Source organism: Anolis carolinensis, chromosome 4 (genome assembly GCF_035594765.1).
Source record: "Anolis carolinensis isolate JA03-04 chromosome 4, rAnoCar3.1.pri, whole genome shotgun sequence".
Taxonomy (NCBI): Eukaryota; Metazoa; Chordata; class Lepidosauria; order Squamata; family Dactyloidae; genus Anolis; species Anolis carolinensis.
The window spans coordinates 199,308,503-199,329,770 of NC_085844.1; the positions used below are offsets into that span (position 1 = coordinate 199,308,503).

The following is a 21,268-nucleotide window of genomic DNA, read 5'->3' on the forward strand; positions in this document are numbered from 1 at the left end:
CACAATGCTTGACCAGTATTATTTGTCAGGGCATATACAGATGTTGGGATGCTTAGTGGGTTGAAATGGAGGCACCATGGCCTTTCATTTTGTTTTGGTTTTTTTGCAGCCCACTGAGACAGCATGTGGGAAGAGTGATGCTCTCTGTGATGTGGGTGCTCTGGGAGTGTAGGATGACTGCACCTGTGAGGAGACTGACTGTGCTCTCATGCGGGTGGAGGAGGCAGAGCAGCTGTGCTGATCTATTTACAGTATTTGCTTGGCTCTGATGGGAGAGAGCCAGTGAGCTCTGGCTTCATGTCCTAGATTTTTTTTAATTAAAAAAAATCCCTTCCTTTTGCTTCTGCTCAAATGAAGAGGGCCTGAAGGGGGATTATAATGCAATGCCACCTGCAGACCGTGCTGCAGCTACAGCATCCTAGGAAGCTCTTGAAATCACTGATGGGAGTTGTAAGGCAGCTTGAACACTTAGGGAGTTTAAACAATCGTAATAGCCTTTCTGTGTCTCTAGCTCAGCATTCTGTCTTATAGGAATCGCTCAAGTGTAGTGTCATAGGACCATAGAGCTGGAAGAGACCACAAGGGCCATCCAGTCCAACCCTGTGCCATGCAAGAGTACACAACCAAGGGAAGCTCACAAGAATGGCAGGTTTGTAATAGTCATCCCTTATTGTTTGTCCTTAGCATCTTGTAATTAGTGGGATACTACTTTCGCATATGAAGATTCCATTGTAGCAGTTATGAGGAGTTTGGGGAACCTGAATTCTAGAAAAGCAGCCCACTTCAGTGTAGGATGTCATTGGGATTGGGCAATCTATTTTCCTCCCCATGAAGACCAGAATAGGGGAATAGGGCATTCTGTAAGATTAGACTAGCTTGCTCCCAAAACAATCTGGCAAAATTTGATTCCCAAAACGACGAACCATTTCAGAAATTCTCAATCAGAACTTAGTAAACAATTATTATTTTGCAATTGCCTTCATGATACAAAGATTGTTAACTTCAGTTGGATGATGATGATTATTTTTATAATTTTAATGCAATGTATTGTGTTATAGTTGTTTTGTAAAAACACATTTGCAAGTTGTTCGTGTATGACTTCAGGTGATTTCTGACATATGGCAAGCCTACCATGGCTTTTGTTGGCAAGATTTGTTAATAGGAAGTTTGCCTTCCTCTGAGGCTGAGAGAGGGTGACTATTCCAAGATTACCTAGTGGATTCCAGTGGCTGTTTGGAGATATGACCCCGGTCTCTCAGTATTCTAATCCAACACTGAAACCACTAAACCACACTGGCTGTATAACCTGCAAGTAATCAACATTAATAATTACTTGCCAGCCAATGTTGAGCCTTCCCACCTTGAAAACAGTCTAAAGAGTCTGGAACTGGACCTGCAGCATGGTTTATGTCACCTAGCAAGTGCAGCAATTTTTCATGTCATAGTCTTGATTCTTTAAACATGTTCCTCTATTGTCATACATCCTTTCCCTTCTCTCATGGAATGGTAGGAGGAGAAGCACAGTACTAAGACTGTGTATATGTGTTTTCAGGTTTCCTGTTGTCTTATGGTCAGAAGTTTTGCCAGTTCCTAGTATTTGTTAGCAATCTCCCATCCAAGTGCTAACCAGGTCTGACTCTGCTTAGCTTCCATGATCAATTGGGGTCTGGTGACTTCAGGGTATTTATGCATTGTTTAACATATAACTAGTTTAACATATAATTCAGGTAAACTATTTTCTATCCCTTTCATTGCCACCGGTTATTTTTTAGAGTGAATTATATATTCTTCCTCTAATATTTCTTTAATTCCTGTTTGAATCTGTTTATCAAAGAAAAACTGGAAATAAAAAATCGGAAACAAAGGCAGACAACAACAAATGGTGGGAAGAACTAACACTGGACCCATGGTTTCTATATGGAGTCCCTCCCCTCGCTCCACTATATTGCTATTTATTTTTAACAGAAAGAAAAAAAATTACAGTACAGTATATCTAAATATGGGTGACTCTGCGATGGGGTAGGATGGGGTTATACTATCTCAGACCTCAGATACTGATTTTCATAAAGGCTTAGCAAACTATTATTGAATGTATTGCTGTTATATTTTCATTGCCTGGAACTTGCGGAATTTTCTACTTCTTGTGCCAAAATAACTTGGCTGGCTTTGAGTACTGTGAGCATAGAGTTTGGCCCCATTTGTAATACCACATTATTATCCTGTTATTCTTCTTGTAACTGTTAATGTTCCATGTATGGAATCTTGAGATTTGCAGTTCAGTAAGAAGCATTTAGACTTATTTGCCAGAGAGCCCTTTGTCCCATCAAGCTACAAATCCCAAGCTTTTATAGGATGTTACCTGTAGAATCATAGTGCTATTATTCTAGTGCAGCCGTGGGCAAACTTCGGCCCTCCAGGTGTTTTGGACTTCAGCTCCCACAATTCCTAACAGCCTATTGACTGTTAGGAATTGTGGGAGCTGAAGTCCAAAACATCTGGAGAGCCGAAGCTTGCCCACTCATGTTCTAGTTTGACCAGACCCTTTTTATGTATATGTGTGCGTGGGAGTAATGCTTGCTACTCTGTGTCAGGCAGCAAATTGTCTTGGGCTCTTTCTGATCCAGATATGTTATGTGTCATCTACTTTAGTCCTTCTAAAACATTTCATTTTCCTGCATGTTGCTTAGCTTGACTCACTTGACAGCAGCAATGACAGCAGCAGCCATATCTCACACACTCTCTGCCTTTTCCTTAGCTCAAAGCATTGTCTCCATACTTTAAAGAGTCTTCTGCTAACCCACAGATATCCTGGCTCTTTAACTCCAATAATCAAAGTTTATAAAGCAAAAATCCTCCCCATAATATTATATGGAGCAGAAATCTGGGGCCTAAGCAGACTACCAATATTGGAACAAACACAATCAAGATTTTTAAGACAGATCCTTGGCGTTGACACTAAGACCACCGCTGCTGCAGTCAGAGCAGAGTTAGAAATATATTCTATTGAAGGACTTGCCAAAATCAGGGCCTTTAATTACTGGGCTAAAATAAAAAATCTTGAAAATAACAGACTCCCAAAATTGTGCTTCTTAGAACAATCTAATGGCCTAAACCAAGATTCCTGGGCAGAACAACTAACTAGGTATCTTCACATCTGTGGTTTACAAATTACTTCCTTAGGCCAGAATAGGGAGGCTGAAAGAAGGACAGTAATCCAAAGGATCCTAGATATTGAAGCCCAGAAAGACATAGCCACCCTGTCAAACACAGGATCTCTGAAGTGGTTAGGACGTTTTAAACGTAATTTCCAGCAGGCGTTATACCTAAAAGCAGATATGCCAAGACACCTAAGAATCATGTTCACCAGGGCAAGATTCGAACAAAGGGAGTCCATGGAGTGATATGGCAGATTCAACCACATCCCATATGAAGAAAGATTATGTATTTGTGGCGCCCCTGAAGTCGCAAATTTGAACCACACTTTGCATAATTGTAACCTATACGAAAAAGAAAGGAAACAATACTTAAGGCCTTTTATTTGTAATAAAACCAGCTGGGACATAGCGGCCAAAACTACATTTTTATTGGCCGGTTATAACCCCATTGTGACAACAAAAGTGGCCCTGTATTTGCTTAAAGCTGCTAAAAGGAGATCAGAGTACATAGATCAGATTGGGGTGCAGTGTAGGGGAGATGAGGATAGTTGATGCATACATCTATGGCGAAGCTACATTGGCACCAAGCTGGCAAATGCCTGTATATTTGTATTTTATTTTAAGTGAACCAGATGTATGTTGTATTTTATGTTTGCATTGTCTGTGCTTGATAAGACCAACTGGCTAATCAATAAATTGTTGTTGTTGTGTACTGCCATTAGAAGTACCAGCAGTACAGCTCTTTCAGACTCTGGACCACTTTTGAATTCTTTGGAGCTTCTGTAGCTTGATGGTAATGGTACAGATTTAGATAGTGCGGCTGGGGAGGAGATATCAGCAGTTACCTCATGAGAATTACAACTGGCTGAATTCCATCTAAGGCCCTCTCTCCAGAATGTTTCATAAAAGCACACGATGATTGCCACATACATGTGTCCCATCATCTAGCAATGAAATACAATCATATTGCCTCCAGGGTGAAGCATGGTATTTTATTCTGGTTGGTTCAAGCAGTAGAGAGTACGATCATGTTGCATTCTTTGTTTGTGTGAACCAAATCTATTTACAAAGTTTGCAAAGAAGAACAGAAAAACCAGGCTAGAAAACAGTGATAAAAATACAAATTCATGAAATTATTGTAACAGTGAGTATTCCCCTTATCCTTTATTACTCTTTCTATTGCAAGTTTTTTTAAAAAAAATTACACTGTTTAGGTAGGGTCAATGCAATTATTTATCCATTTGTTTTTGTGTATCCCACCCTATATCTAGAGATCTTAGGGAGCCTCATAAATAACATTAAAACAGATTAAATGAGCTAAAAGCATATTAGAATCATAGAAGGGCTATCCAATCCAATTCCAGCCATGCAGGAATACATAATCAAAGTGCATGTGACAGATGCCCATCCAGCTTCTATTTAGAAAACTCCAAAGAAGAAGACTCTACCACACTTAAAAGCAACATATTACACTATAGCTGTGATTCTCAATCTGTGTTTCCCCAGGTTTTTTGGCCCACAACTCCCAAAAATCCCAGCCAGTTTACCAGCTGTTAGGATTTCTGGGAGTTGAAGGCCAAAACATCTGGGGACCCACAGGTTGAGAACCACCGCACTATAGTGTAATTTTTGACTGTTAGGAAGCACTTTCAAATGAGTAGGTAGAATCTCTTTGCTTCTGGTTTGAATCTGTTGCTCCATATCCTAGTAGAAAATAAGCTGCTTCATCTTCATAAGGCATGGTTTACAGACATTTGATCATTTTGGTCACCCTGCTCTGGTTACGTTCCATCACCCCTTAGACTCACCATGTCAGACTATCTCTCCTAGATTTTATCAGCCAAGAAGGGCAAGGGTCAAGCTTACATGTGGCAAGCTAAACTGTTTCAAGCATCTTGTCCACATCATCAGGCCTGAAATAACTGAAACTGATCCCATTAAAATTCACCAGGCCCCAGTGTACTGGACACTTTGCTGAGATCAGTAGTGAATGTGGTGTCAAGTTCTGAGTTGAATGCAAGCAACATTTTGGGGTATCTGGCTATTTTTTTTACAACTGGTAAATATGAAGGTCTCTTATTCCTAGGGTTGTATAACTTGAAATAGACAGCAGTTAACAACAACAACATAGGTTGCATACCTGAGTTCCCTGGGACAATATCCCAAAGGACTCCCAACTACTAGGAAAAATCCTACTTGTTAGGAGCTGAAATGCAGTCCAAGAGGTGTAAAATGACTTCTGGCCTGCCTCACTGCTTCACACCAGTCACAACAAAAAGTCTTATTCCTGTGACTTTATATATTCCTTTAATAAAGATATTAGATAGATTCTGGTCTCTGTGCATGGTTATTGGTGCTCTGCAGCCTGGATCCTGACAATTCCCAACATTTACTGTTCTATCCCATATTCTGCCCAAGATTATATGCCCTTGCAAATCTCTGTGTAAGTAATACAGCAGATATAACTGAACATCATTAAATTAACTTAATTCCAGTCGCAGCATATCATACAGTCGTGTTGAAGGACTAAGTTATTCTCTTTAGGAACGTCTAATTCCTACCTCTGCCAATTCAACTCTGTGGTAATTTTCAGGGGAGATATGCTATAGAAGTGCCTGGAGACCCTAGCAGGTTCCTAGAGAGAGCATTTTTCTGTGGTTGCAGGTAGGTGACACCATGGATATGGGTACCACAGTTGAAAAGGTTTTACTATATTGCTCATTAGTGGGTTTTATTAATTGTGGGACTAATCAACCTGCATTTATATGTCTGTTTTCCTTTGGGTTTCCCGTATGGAAATGTTGTGAATAGAAGTCTGCCTTTTTCATATATCTATTTGAAGCATTTTTTAAAAAAACACTCCTATAATAGCTTCCAAAGATAAGAGCAGCTTTGCCCTCCCGCAAAAAAGAAAAGCCACTGATAGGAGAGAGAATAGAAAAAGAAAGCACTGCTTCATACATGGGCCGGTTAGATTAGAAACAACTGAAGTTAAGAAAGAATCCAAAGTTTCCAATCTCTTACCAGACCCAGTAGATTGGTCTTGGTTCCCAACCTTTCAATGCAGCCTATTGGAATGGATGACATCAAGCCCATTTCTGATTAAAATAGGTAACAGCAGATGGCAATCAGATTTCGGGGTTCTTTGTGGCTTGTAGTATTAAACCATATTTTGTGTCATTATGTATTTGCCTGCTCAGCTGCTAATCATTTCATCAGACTCTCTGGCCAAGGTCCTACTGAATGCTGAGTTTTATATTTTTGGTGTTTTAATTGGAATTGCATTTTATACTATTGTATTTTACTGTATATTGCTGGGCTTGGTCCCCATGTGAACCGCCCCGAGTCCCCTCAGGGAGGTGGGGCGGCATACAAGAATAAAGTTATTATTATATTATTATGCCAGTGGAATAGAAATTACACTGGTGTAGCCATACAGATCTGCTCAGAAGTGTAGCCGGTGGTGGCACTATGAACACATAGCCTTTTCCAAATAAGAATTCTGCTTCAGGATTGTTGTGTGTTTTCTGGACTGTATGGCCATGTTCCAGAAGTTCTGGAACATGGCCATACAGTCCGGAAAACACACAACAACCCCGTGATTCTGGCCATGAAAGCTTTTGACAACAAATTCTGCTTCACCCCAGAAATTTTCCTTCAGTTCCTACATTTCTAGCATTCCAGAGATATTGAAAATTGTTCACACTTACAACTCATATTTGCTATGTGTTGTCGAAGGCTTTCATGGCCGGGATCACAAGGTTGTTGTATGTCTTTCAGGCTGTGTGGCCATGTTCCAGAAGTATTCTCTCCTGACATTTCACCCACATCTATGGCAGGCACAACCTCTGAGGATGCCTGCCATAGATGTGGGCGAAACGTCAGGAGAGAATACTTCTGGAACATGGCCACACAGCCCGAAAGACATACAACAACCCACATTTGCTATGTTCATTTTTCCTTGATAACTTTGCCTGCCTCCTTTTCTTTGGATGATTAAACTGTATTTCTAAATGCTCAACTGAAGTTTGAACCCTGGAATGTGAACAACAAAAATGTCAAATGTTATGGTTGATTGACATAGTGGGAACCTGGTTTCTATTTTCACTCAAAATTCTCCGATATGCTAGAACTTCTGTGTCTTTAAATAGGTGTGCTTTTAATTTTAACATGCAGTTACCTTCCTTTCTGCAACTCTTAGACTCCAAACATGTCTGCCTTTTCTTTTCAGATCACTTGCGTAGCCCAGAAACCAGACTAGTCTTCTAAGACAGTGAAGGATTGTGTAGGTTTTTGTTGTCATGATTGCTGAAACATGACCTTTCCCTTACTTCTGCTAGGTTTTAATGTGATAGTCTGAAGTGTTTGTGGGGTCTGTGTGTGTGTTAAAATAGAGACTGTGAACTGGTTCCATATGTTTCCTAGGTACCTCATAGCCTTGAAAATCCTAGTGGCTTTCAATGAGCTGTCTGTGCTTCAGAGTCGGTCTCGTCATTTCAAAAGATCTGGCAGCATTTGTTGCTTCTGACAAGGCATTTTCGGTTTGGCTGGGATGTAGGTGCAGCCGTGGCTCCTTCCACAGTGGCAGTTGGCTTCTGGCAGTGTAGGGTTTCAGGCGTTTGCTACCCCATGTCCTTTTAAAGATGAGGTTACTCAGAACATGTCAGAGTCAACAACTGTTCAGGGAATTACAAAGTGCCTTAGGGGTCTGGACAGTAAACTCTCCAAACCCCACACAGAAACCAGACTGAGTAAATTGGAAGAGAGAGGATTTGAAGTTGCGAAAGGAGATAGTGGTGAAGGCAATAGACTACCCCAGGGGATATTTTGAAGGACAAACAGAAATACCTAAACATGGATGAACTTTTGGACTAAGAATCCTGATTATCAAGACTTCATCAACTCTGAAAGTATCCTTTATATTATCTCTCTATTTAGTTTGGAGATAGAAACTTAAATCTGAGTTTTCTTTTACTCCCTTCCTGGCAGGGGAAATTTGTAACAGCGTGCCAGTGTGTATCCCAAGATATTTAGCTGTTTATAATGTTTAGAAGTTAGTAGTTGGATAAATGGTTAATGAGAGGTTCACTAACATCTGGGATTTGAGAGACAGAAAAACTCCAATAATATTAATAATGATAATACAGTTTATAATTTATCTGCCACTTCCCAAGGCTTGAAGTGGGGTGCAACATAGTGTTAAAATACAATAGATGACTAAAAACATAAAATCATTAAAAAACCATAGATCAAAAACACATAAACATAAGATTACAGTACAAATTAAAGCCATCTTTAACTATACAATGTCAATGCTTTGAAGGCAACATTGGCCATTGATTGTAAGTTTGCTATGTGTGTAAGGTGTATATTAAATCAATACATTTTGTGTTTAGATTTGGAATCCATTTCCAAGTTTTACAAATGCGAGTATTTCAAAATATGAAACAATCCAAAATCCATAATGTTTCTGGTCTAAGCATTTTGGATGAAGGATACCCAACCTGATTATATTGATTACATGGGGAGCCCAACAGGAGAGTTATCTGGATTCAAAGGATGAAACTATAGAATTGTGTTTTCTCCCTGATAATTCTTTGTTTCACACTATAGTAAGATCAGATCTACCATATCTTAATCCCTTCTAAGACTGGGTTAGGAAAAATACATTGGTAGTAGTCTTTAATGTCAATGAATTTCTTTATACACATTGGCAATTCAATAGATTTAGGGAAATTATTTTGCTTTACATTTAATAATTTTATTGTTGATAATACAAACTAACAGCTATATAGGAGTATTGAAGTTTTCAAATATTTCATGTCTATTACTACAGTATATTTTTCTCCTCTATGTAATTTTATTCAAAAAGTTGCATAATCATCAGTAGAAAGAAATGCATCGATAGGTAAAAAGCTGTAAAACTTACCAGTAAAGACTGCCTTTACCCCAACAAGAATAGGAAGACATTTTTATAGTGAATATATATCCAAGACAGACCCATATTTCAGTACTTGTCACAGTAACCCTTTGTGATAGACGTCTGACATTCTCATCATAGAGTGAGCAGATGGTGAATTGGAACAGCTTGCTCAATGTACCTAGCAAGTGTGTGATATTTGAACCCAGGACGTTCCATCTCACAGTCTTAAAATGATTAGGCGATGTCATCTCTAAAAACCTCAAAATCTGAACAAAGTCAAATGTTAGAGGATGTTATTTTTTACACATTTTCCTTTAGTCATTTGTTTCTACTAAAAGCAGTAACGTCAGAGCCAGTTCCTCCATTAGACAGAGTGAAGAATCTACCTCAGCCAGCAGGAACTGGGAATTGGAGAGGAATGACATAGTGTTGAAGGGTAGAGTTATGAGTGTCAATTGCTCCTAAGCTGACATTCTTCAGTCATGAGTGTTGAGCAAAGATGTCCCTTTGCCTTTATTAAAGTAATATGCATGCGCTAATTCTGTATGATAGTCTCTGTATGGTAGAATGAAGGTGGGGAAGGAGGGCTTTGTTTCAGACTATCTAATGTGTTGGGCTAATACCCAGCAAATAAAAATAAACAGACTTTGATTCTCAGGTTGGATGTGTTCTACATTTGATATGGGTTTTTCATATTCAGTCAAATGCATGTGAAAGGCTCTGAGACAATTGGACAGGAATATGAAGACCAGTTGATATTCAAATGGTGACAAAATTGCAACAGTCTTATATGCGAGTGAGTGGGTTATGAACAGAGATCATTGTATTTTTGCTTTTCATATTGATGGAAGGACAGAGGGGAGAGATGGTCGATGGCCTGTGCATATGGCCGTAGTGAAAAATGTCATGAGCATGATGTTGTCTTTCAATCTTTTACTACCTTCGACTCAGAAAAATCAAATGTGGGCAAGACTGACCACATAATTTTCTCCATGATTTTATAACAGCCATTAACCTGATTGGTTTTCAGTGCTCTGATCATACTTTGCAGTTCCATAGTGTCAAGAATAGCAAAAAGTAGACTAGTTTCCCATGAAACCCAAGGGACAGCTCCTAGAGGAAATACAGTGCTTAGGAAAACGTATCTCAACAGATTTTGGAAGGAAAATTCTGGGACAATAATACATTCCAATGAACTCTTCCTTCTTTTGCTCCTTTCATCTTTGTCCTACATGTAGCCTTGTCTATTTGGAATTGGTAAATGTGACTGAGGTAGGAAAATGGATGAATTATAGATTAAAACCTGAAATCTCAGTGCTGACTTTTCTTGGGTATACTGATCAAAAGCTTGATTTCCAGAAGAAGGAAGGAAGAGGCTAACCACCAGTGACAGTTTAATTATTCATTTCTCCAATTCAAGATTTTGCATGAATTGGTTCACGGCCAACCCAGGGGATTTAAGGATTGTGGCAGGAACAGCTTTGTTCTCTTATTAGCTAAAATTCTATTGAAGAATAATCATCCTTAATGTACATCAGTTATCCTTTATGTTAGGACAGTTTGGATGGCTAAGCAGGCTTGTAAAGAGGTATCTGTCATCATCTGAACAAATAGGGAGCTGTGTATAAACTGCATACACACCTTTCCTGGCTGTGGATGGGTTACAAATTCATAAAGTATTGTGTATGTGCAGGTGAAGTAATAAAAATACTGCTAATGTATTTGCAAGGCTGGTTACATGTACTGTATAAGTGTATGATCTTGTGTAGGAGGCATATGAAATCATTCAGTTGGTGTTTATTCTCAGAACTGGGATGTTTTTGTTCTGCTATATGTTTCTCCCTGGCCTTGTTGTGTGTCTGTGGCTAAATGACTTTTTGGGAACATGTAAAACATGCTTTTTAATTATGAGCACCCCATTTGGAAATGTCTTTGATTCACAATCTATAATTCAAGTCATTGTCAGAGCTGTCATTTAGGTTTCTAGGTCAACACCTGAGTAGGTTATGCTGCATCACTGAATTTCTTGCAACTTATTTGGGAATTTGAAAGCCATCATGTTGAGTTTGGCTTGAATTTTAGACTGGGACTCCAAATGCTGCTTTCCATATGTGTATTCCATTTATATATATAATGTGTGTGTTTGTATGCAGAGGGGATTATACCCTAAAGACGGGCTAGAGCACTTTTTTGTAAATCAGGATTAGTTAGGTGCATAAGGCCTATTTGTGTGCACATGCATTTGTTGTTGTGTCCCTTCAAATCGGGGCTGTTGTGTGTTTTGCCATGTATGGCCATGTTCCAGAAGTATTATCTCCTGACGTTTCACCCACATCTATGGCAGGCATCCTCATAGGTTGTGAGGTATTGCTATTAGCAGAATACCTCACAATATTAGCACAATACCTCACAACCTCTGAGGATGCTTGCCATAGATGTGGAACATGGCACTACAGCCCAGAAAACACACAACAACCCTGTGATCCCGGCCATGAAAGCCTTCGACAACACATTCCCTTCAAATAATTTCCAACTGATAGCAATGCTGAGATTAAACTACTGTTTTCTGGGTCTGAGGGTGTGACTTGTCTAAGGTTACCCAGTGGATTTCCATCTGGGAGCCAGGAATCATACTCATAGCCAAGAGTCATGAAAGTGATGAGTGAAGTGAAATGCTTTCCTAGGTTGTGTATCTGTAACTAGACCTTTGCTTCTCTTCTGCTAATAGCAATACACAACTGCTTTGGAGATTGATGGGAGTGTTCAAAGTAACATTTCATGAAGCAGTCAATCAGTATTGGGCACAGCCAGTTTTTCCTTCAAACAAACACACATTTCAACTTCAACCTGAAAAAATGTATTTGGATTGAACACAGTGAACTTTAGCCATTGTGATATTGCTGACTTTCTGATTATTGGAGTAGGAGAATTAGGGTGGAACTGTAGTTTTTTGGCCCCTTAGAAAATGTAAAATGGACAATGTGTTGATTGAGGGACATCAGGCTTGATTAATAACATTCAGACAGTTCTTGGAGTAGTCCAGCATTTCTTATTTCCATAATATCAGCATGTCTGCTGGCTGGCAGAGGCTGTAATGGTCTGTGCAGGCTATATTGCTGACTTCCCATGCCAAGCAATGATCTCATGTGCTCCTAACCACAGGAAGCTGACCAACAGTGTGACTGATATAATCAGAGTAAAAAGGCAGATGAGCATTTCAGGAAGAGTATGTAGTCATTTCAGCCTGCTGCAAGTACTGTATAAAGGAGTTTGTTGATTTGCCTGCAGATCCAAGGATGCCCTGTTTTTTCCAGTAGAACTGGGCCGAGCACGGCCATGATGGTGACACCTCCAGGATTTTCCCTAGGGTGCAAAAGTTTTAAATTGGTTTCTCCTAAATCCCAATCAGGGAGCCTTCATGCTTGCTAGACTATCAGGGGTTGTACATTTGCAGGAATGAATAGCAGTTTTGTCATCCTAGAGTTTAGGAATTATATCTTTTTTCTGTGTTAACCATACACTCACACTTAAATGGACTCTGATGTTGATAATGAACTGCTGATACACTTTTGTTTGAATTCACAGGAAGAGGCATCAGCCACTCAGGTTATTTATTAAAATGACCCATAAATGTCCATTTTGTTTTGCTCAATAAAGTAACCCAATCAATAAGCCTTTTTGAGGGAGGTGCCAAAGAATTTGAAAGTCACAGAATGTAAGCAACAACAAAAGAAACCATTTTGAAACTATACAGACAGCACAAACACAATAAATACCAAGCTGATGATTATATGCCATGGAATAAAATTAAATGAACCCTGGCTCTTTGTTACTTTGTTTGCTCCACCATTATTTGTGTCGATGCTTGCACTGTAGAAACTTGGAGGTGTATGGCTGCCAACCAAAAACGATATTTCACCATTGTCATGGGAAGAAAACCTTGGTTCCATTTTGCTAATGAGAAACAAAGAGACTAATTAAAATAGCCTGCCTAAGGTCACTTTATTTTTCTTGATGAACTGCTGAGCTAAGCCTTCTTCATTTTGTAGTTTGCATTTTGATGGCAAGAGATTATCCAGCAAGAGTGAAGCTCCCCAAACAAGTACAGTGTAAAACAATCCGCTGGAAATTTTATATAGTTGATCAGTTGAACATTTATCCCCTATAAATATATGTGGAGCTTGCAGGCTTCATTTCACAGGCAAAAAGGCATACTACTGGTTCCTAGGCATAAAGCTTAAGAGGGAGGAATAATCATTTTTCTTTGGTTGATATATGCTTCTGCACACAAGAAGAAGAGTATTCAAGCTGCCAATGAGTACATGAACAGGAGCTAGTCTGTTTTTAAACCAAAGCATGATGGGGTGTCATATTCACTTCATATTCATGTGAACTGCTCTTAGAATCGAATCTTAGAATGGGATACATATTGAGACAGTTTTTCATTCTCAAGCAGGAAGCTCTTATTTGTGCATCTGTCTGCCATCTTAAACACATGTGTCCTAGGTAAGGATTTTAGGGTGCCTTGCTCTACAATAAATTCAGGATAATAATAAAGAATAATAATTTTAAATACTAAAAACACATTAAACCATCTATCACTTAAAACTGGGCAAATTTAAACCTGGTTAAAGTACAAGTTGAGCATGCCTTATCCATAACTCCAATACCCCAAATACTCCAAAATTGTCCATATGGGGGATTCAAAGAATGATACCTTTGCTTTCTGATAGTTCAGTGTACTCAAGCTATGTTTCATGCACAAAATAATTAAAATATATTATTATATGAAACATAATGAATGTGTGTTTGAACTTCAATTCTGTCTCCAAGATATGCAAATACTGTATTTCAAAATCCAGAAAAATAAAAAACATGTGGTCCCACACATTTCAGATAAGGGATTTTCAATCTGTAATTTAAAATAACACTGACCATAGCACATATATAAATGGAATAAAATCAACTGGACCCTAAATGCTTTAATTAAAAATGTATTTTTATTTGGTGCTGGCAGAATTGATGGTATTGTGAAATACCGGAGGGTATTTCACAACTGGGTTGGCAGTACAGAGAAGGTCCTTTCCCTATGTCCTCATCCAATGGAGTGCCCTACCACTATCACTGAAACAGAGACAGGGACCTATCCCAAGCTCTTGGGATAAAACTACAGAGATCTCCAAAAGGTTTGTTCTTGAATAAAATGCTTGCAATTTTAATTGTTAGTCATATTTTGCTGTCCATGGATGCACAGAGACATGGTATCAGGATGTTCTATAAGATCTCTCTAGGCTTCTCTCTTCTTGTGTCACAGTTTTTTGTCTGATACTCTGTTTCCAAAGAGGAGATGAACAGTTAACTGAAACTCAACTGGCGATATTAGTTCACTGAATGCAAGTGCAAGAAAAGGGAAAGGAAGCAAGCGCCAAGGGGACAAAACAGTTTCCTCCTGAGCTTTGCATGTTCTCTGTACCTCTGGGTTCACACTGTTCTCTGCAACACTAGCCAGAGCTTATTGGACTTGGCTCCTGGTTGAGAAGTCTCAGTTCTGCAGGAGCAGCCTCAACACATCTGTTTTCATCTTTTGTTTTTAATGGATCGTATTCCTCTCACGCATCTATCCAGGCTTGTAGTCCTTAACTCCATTCATGACAGGTGGAAAAGAAGGTGACTTTATCTCTGCAAAGGCTGCAAGTGGGGATTCTTACCAAAGGTGCTCCTTATGCCAGAAATGCTCCCTTCTGAACCTGACTCCTGTCCAGGGAAAAAGATATTGCTGCTCAATTCATTACTGGGAGTATTTGTAAGTACAGCCCTCTTTCCCCCTTCCTTTGATAAAACAACGTGTTTCAGGAACAGTAGTTTATTCAGTGACAAATGCTGGTATATTGCTTTGGTGCATTTTAAGTGGAATGCTGGTGCAACTGTATTCGTAAGATTCTGCAGAACAGCATTATTCAATATTATGAACCAGTATTCTAGTTCTTAGACCAGAGGAGCCAGTAGTAATAAAAGTGTGATTGTGATTAGAAGATACAGATCTTTGGATTTGTCATGACTGTGATCTTGGTCCTAAGTTAATTACCCTTTATATATCAGTTTGGTAACTGCTCTGGTCAGGCCCGTAGCCAGGATTTTGGTTCGGGAGGGGGGGAGGGGCTGAGTCTGGGCGGGAGAGGATCTACCCTAGCAAACCTTTTGTATCGTTATCCCAATACCCCCATACATATGGGATATATTGAGCAAGGTGATCAGATCATGATATGAATAAACATAACAGTTTAAATAATAAATGTAAGGCCTTCTCGCAGACCACGCTGAGAATTTCGGGGGGGGGGGGGGGGTGAAGCCCCTAAACCCCCCACCCCTCCCCGGCTACATGCCTGGCTCTGGTTAAACTAAGCCATTGTCATTTTTGTCCAAATACTTGTCTGAGATGTGTCCATCTCAGATGGGGCTCTGCTACATTTGCAAGTCTGAAAATCAGGCAGAACTATTTAAACTTCTGAATATATTGTAGTGTAAAATGAAAGTCAACTTAGTTTTGACACTTATATTTTCTGACTCTCTGATGATTTTGGCTAATCTTTTCCCCTTGTAACAGACTTCGGTGTTCTCAGCAAGCCTGTGCGTTCTCCTCTCTTTTAACTGGAAAGCATGCCATAACCACACTGTCTGAGCTTTAGGGCTTCATTGCATGCAAGATTCCCCCCCCCCCCCCCCACACACACACATGTCTAAAACAGTTAATAGACGGTCACATGGATCCCTTCATATGACGCAAGCAGGCGTCTGCCTGTCATCTGTGCTAGTTCATCTGTGAAGCATTTTAGAAGAATGGGGAAACATGGGGGAAATTGTGTCACAGGAACAAAAAATGAGTTGAGACCTTCTTAACAGGGGGACAGACAGCAAAACAAACACCACAGGGGTGTTAACCCTTCCCTATGCTATTCAAAGTTTATACATTCCAATGTGGATTCATGATAGGAAAGACTGGGTGGGTCCCGTCCCCCCCCCCCCCAAATATTACTTTGTAATTGTATTTTGATTAAATATAGTTAGGTTGCTTCACTACCAATACGAGTTGTGTCTGCAACAGTAGAGGTTACTGTGTTGAGCTCATATTAGGGTTAAGCTGCCTTAAGACTGACTGGCTGTTGCTTGACAATATAAGACAACTTGTCAGGTCTGTTTATAGTCCTGTTTGGACTATATACCCTGTAAGTCACAGGCAACATGTTCAGCAAAACCAGTGGTCAATGAAGATGGAAACGGTAAACAAGGACATTGAGCAAAGGTAGGCACTAGGCCAGTAATTCTCAACTTGGGGTCCCCAGATGTTTTTGGCCTTCAACTCCCAGAAATCCTAACAGCTGGTAAACTGGCTGGGATTTCTGGGAGTTGTAGGCCATAAACATCTGGGGACCCCAGGTTGAGAACATTAGGCAATGAATGGGGGTTTAGCAACTACATTAGTATTACCAGAGGACTTTTGCAGGCTGCACCTCTTGGCTGCATTCCCAATTTTGACTTATTTTGTCACCTTTTAGGGCGGATGGTGGTAATTTTCCCATGTGACCCAAAAGATACCACTTTTTCAACAAGACACCCAACATTCAACTTCTAGGTGCTTCCTTTAAGGAAAAAAGACCTCTTTTGAGCCTAAACATGGAGAAAAGTCCTCCATGCCCTTCTCTAGGATCATTTGGAAGCTTCTTGAGGTAAATCCTTTTAGCCCCTGGGAGCCACATGTTGTTTGTGGGTTGCACTTCTTCTCTGGTCTATTATGGAGAAGCTGGGAATGTTACACCTACCTTTCTGGACCTCCAGCCTACAAAGATACAGATGGAATAGCATTTGAAAATTTAAAGCATTTGCTAAGAGGTGCATATAGTTTATGAACCACATACATAGTTTCTACCCTGAATTTAGAAGCTGACAGATTGCCTATCCTTATTCTGAAAACAAAGCTCGCCTGCATAAAAACCAAACAGATTCTTCCAGATCATATGTGTCTAGAGTGGGAATCTGTATTCATTATTTTCCAAGTGCCCTAATGTGGCAAGAGCAGTCTGAATTAGTCTTGTATTGTCCCATTTTTCAGCTACTTCTAAAATGTCCCAGTTTTTTTCTCCTTTTTCCACTTTCCCTTTTTTCTTTGTTTATTTGAATTGCTGCAGTTTGAGTGCAAAATTGAGTTTGTGCTCCATAAAGTCATTGAGGAAAAGGCAGCATCTTTCCTTTTCCAATAGGCTCAGGCAAAAGCATAGTGTGGCAGTTCCACCTAGCTTGTCTGTTCTTCCTCATACCTTTTGCCACCTTTACCACACTCCTATGTTGATTGGCCACACTTGTCCCAACTTTTATGTGTAAAATGTTCTCTATACACTGCAGTGGAATCTTATAATTTCTTTTTATACATTCCCATCATTTATAACTTGTAAAGAGTTCTGGATTTGTGGAAAAATGCATAGCATTTCTCTGCTTTTGATGCTGCAATGGGCATAAGAAATCTGTATTGCTTATTCTCTGATCTGCCAGGTAACATTTACCTCAGTTTATTTTGTCATTTTGGTTTGGATGTGGATCTTATCATGTATGTATTTACAGTTATTGTAGAACTCCATTTGCTTTCATGAAAATAAAGTTGAATTCTATTTTTTCTCCATTGTCATCAAAGGTACTCTGTGACTTTTAAAAAAATAGAACTTTTAATTTACTTCAATTCCTGTAAGGGTTTTTTAATCATAAAAGAGCAGAAAAATGTGCTAATCCCTCTGTCAAATCCATTTCAGGTTTACTATGATTACAAAATAGCTTTGCCCATTTTTAAATACTTCTGACAACTGGATTTCCATTTTTGTTGATGAAAACAGTAAAATTGCTTGATTCCTTTTAAGATTGCTGTATACTTAACATTAAATCAAAATTTGCATTTTAAAATGATGAATTCTACTTTAGACTGACTTGGGAAATAATGACTGAACTGAAGGTACAGATTGAGATACAGTTGCCAGAAATTACAAGTTTCCATACTGCTGGAAAGAAACTACCTCCCTGTAGGAAAAATGGCAAATGTGTGAAATTCCTTCTTATTCCTCTCTAATCCTTTATGTTGTCTGAACCTGCAATATGTCACTGCTGTTGTGAAGACCATAATTTATGAGATGGTCACCCTTTTCAACTAGGATCTTTTGTGTACTGTTGCATCCTGGAGATTTTTTTAGATAGGTGGGAGTCTAGAAGAATTCAAAGATCCACAGCACATAAGGCATACCAGGGATCAATGCTCACAGAATGTCCTCCAGTTTCTTTTCAAAGCGGGTTCCCGAAGACATTTAAAATATTTGCTTATAACCACTAAGGGATTTTAAAAAACTGGAACAACATTTTTCCTCGTACAGATTATCTCTTGTAAAAAACTTGGAATCAGGAGTGTTTGGATGTTCTTTTTTTTTCTTTTTCTTTTTTTGCATTTTGGAATACCTGTATTTACATATATGCAAATCTTGAGACTCAAGTCTAAACACAAAATTTATTTGTGTTTCATATACATCATATACATATAACCTGAAAATAATTTTAAACAATCTATAACAGTCTTCAAAACATGAGATTAACTGAGAAAAATAAATTTCTAGCATAAACTTGTAAATTCCAGTTTACTTGCATCTGATTAAGTGGACTGGATTCTATAAAAGCTTATCCTAGAATTTTCTCTTTCTCTATCTCAAGGGTGTTACAGATTTCCTTTGCATCTTTTAAATATTTGCCTGTATTTGATTTTGTGAACCAATGCCTTGTATTAAGAGGATATAACAAAGAGGGATAAAAGTCATGGATGTGTGTATTTTCCATAGTCTATAGGCTGCCATGCAGTTTTAGACTGATGTGAAGAGCTTCATATCCTCCACCCCTGAACTACTGCTTCTCTTCCCTCTCTCCTACTCCAACTCTGTGCTAACTAAAATCCTATTGAAGAGGACTTTCCAGTTCCATACAACAGGTTTTTAAGAGTATATAAAACAGTTGGAGAAAGAAGGAAGAGTCACTTTAATTAACTGGTTCTACTAATGGATGCAGTTTTATCAGCAGAACCCTTTAGAAGCCTGCCCTATATAAGAATTTCATAAATTACTGTGCTTGTAATTTTTAGACATACAGTAGAGTCTCACTTATCCAAGCCTCACTTATCCAAGCCTCTGGATAATCCAAGCCATTTTTGTAGTCAATGTTTTCAATATATCATGATATTTTGGTGCTAAATTCGTAAATACAGTAATTACAACGTAACATTACTGTGTATTGAACTACTTTTTCTGTCAAATTTGTTGTCTGACATGATGTTTTGGTGCTTAATTTGTAAAATCATAACCTAATTTGATGTTTAATAGGCTTTTCCTTAATCTCTCCTTATTATCCAAGTTATTCGCTTATCCAAGCTTCTGCCGGCCCGTTTAGCTTGGATAAGTGAGACTCTACTGTATTTCATCTCATAATAGTTACCATTGCATAATAGTCACAACTACTTTTTTTGGATCCAGGTTTTGATATTTCAGGATTCCTCGCATAATAGTTGCACCCTTAATTCATGGGTGTGACTATTATGTAAGGGGCACACCTGCCCAGTTGCCTCTCTCCTCCCAAGGGCTACATTGCCAAGGCATCCCTCCATAAGTTTCACCGACCTACACACCTGTTGGCAAGAGTTACAGGACCTCCCTTGGCTGGCGGCAGCCAAGGGAGTTCTTGAAGTTTTTGCCAACTGGCTTGCAGTTGGCTCTGCAACTATGGGGTTTCCTTTGGCTGGTAGATGAGGAAAACCCCATAGCTGCAAAAAGAATTCCTTGCATAATAGTCACACTCACTTTTTTCTCAGAAAAATGAGGGGAAAGTGTGACTATTATGAAATACAGTATTTTGAATTCTATTATTATTTTTACTGCTTTTTTAGTGCTTGCCTGTGAGCTATTTCAGGATCTTGTTGGTGAGATATGAACACAAGGAGAATAGTTTCTGTGAATAAGCAAGAAAACACACATTCATAAGCCACAGAAACACTAGTTCACATAATCCTCAAATTATTTATTATTATTATTATTATTATTATTATTATTATTATTATTATTTCTATCATTTCTACCCCGCCCTTCTCACCCGAGGGGACTCAGGGCGGCTTATAAAACTGGCAACTAATGCTGATACACCATAATACAAAAATAGTACATTAAAACAGTTAAAACAGTTATAATATACGATATACAAAGTTTAGAACAGCGCAAAATGCTTATGCCATTCATCCACCAGACCTTGTACAAAAACCTTATTCCAGACCAAGTCGAAGCCAGTAGAAACTTATTCTTTAAACGCTTGTGCGCATAGCCAGGTCTTCAGTTTCTTTCTGAACCCCAAAAGGGATGGAGCCTGCCGAATGTCACCGGGGAGGGAGTTCCACAGCTGAGGAGCCACCACTGAGAAGGCCCTGTCTCTCGTCCCCACCAACCGTACTTGTGAGGCGGGTGGGATCGAGAGCAGGGCCTCCCCAGATGATCTTAAAGTTCTCGTAGGCTCGTAGGGAGAGATACATTTGGACAGGTAAGTTGGACCAGAACCGTTTAGGGCTTTGTAGGCCAGTACTTTGAATTGGGCTTGGTAGCATATCGGCAGCCAGTGGAGCTGGCTCAACAGAGGAGTGGTACGCTCCCTGTAAGTGGCCCCAGTTATTAATCTGTCTGCCGCCCGTTGTACTAATTGAAGCTTCCAGGCCGTCTTCAAAGGCAGCCCCACGTAGAGCGCGTTGCAGTAATCCAGGCAGGATGTAACCAGAAGTTGGTTGTATGTTTGCTTAGATATAACCTGCCACCTTCCATTTCAGCAAGTATTATTGCCGAGTAGACACGTAGCCTCAGGGATCCTTGTTCATTTATCCAATAATGCTCAAATTTACTTTGGCTGACAGTATGTTTTATGCCTGCACAATATCATGAAACATAATGCTATGTCAATATTTACCTCATCATGGAATCACATGACTACAATTAGTCTTAGAATTAGTGATATTAATGTTTTTAAATGTCTATGTGCTGGATTGTGGTCTAGATTATTATAATTGAGATGCCAAGTATTCTCATCAGGGAATTGCTTTAATGCTACTGAAGCATTGAAATGCTTTGGGAAATCTTTTGTG

At 39.2% G+C, this 21,268-nt stretch overlaps 1 protein-coding gene across 8 annotated transcripts in view; it reads left to right on the forward strand.

The window, feature by feature from the left end:
- tmcc2 (transmembrane and coiled-coil domain family 2) overlaps nucleotides 1-21,268 on the forward strand; it is a 115,588-nt gene that overhangs the window by 67,576 nt on the left and 26,744 nt on the right. The window contains exons 2-3 of one of the 8 annotated variants that reach the window (XR_010005489.1): nucleotides 532-649; nucleotides 5,749-5,819. The exons of 4 other annotated variants lie outside the window; for them this stretch is intronic. Coding sequence is in view for 3 of the 4 variants with exons in the window: in XM_008109613.3 (XP_008107820.1) it covers nucleotides 14,801-14,881 (81 nt within the window). In the remaining variant the exon portion in view is untranslated. Of the gene's footprint in view, nucleotides 1-531; nucleotides 650-5,748; nucleotides 5,820-7,183; nucleotides 8,066-14,601; nucleotides 14,882-21,268 lie in introns of those variants that run through there. 3 more of the 8 variants (XM_008109613.3, XM_008109616.3, XM_062978567.1) reach the window with 3 other exon arrangements.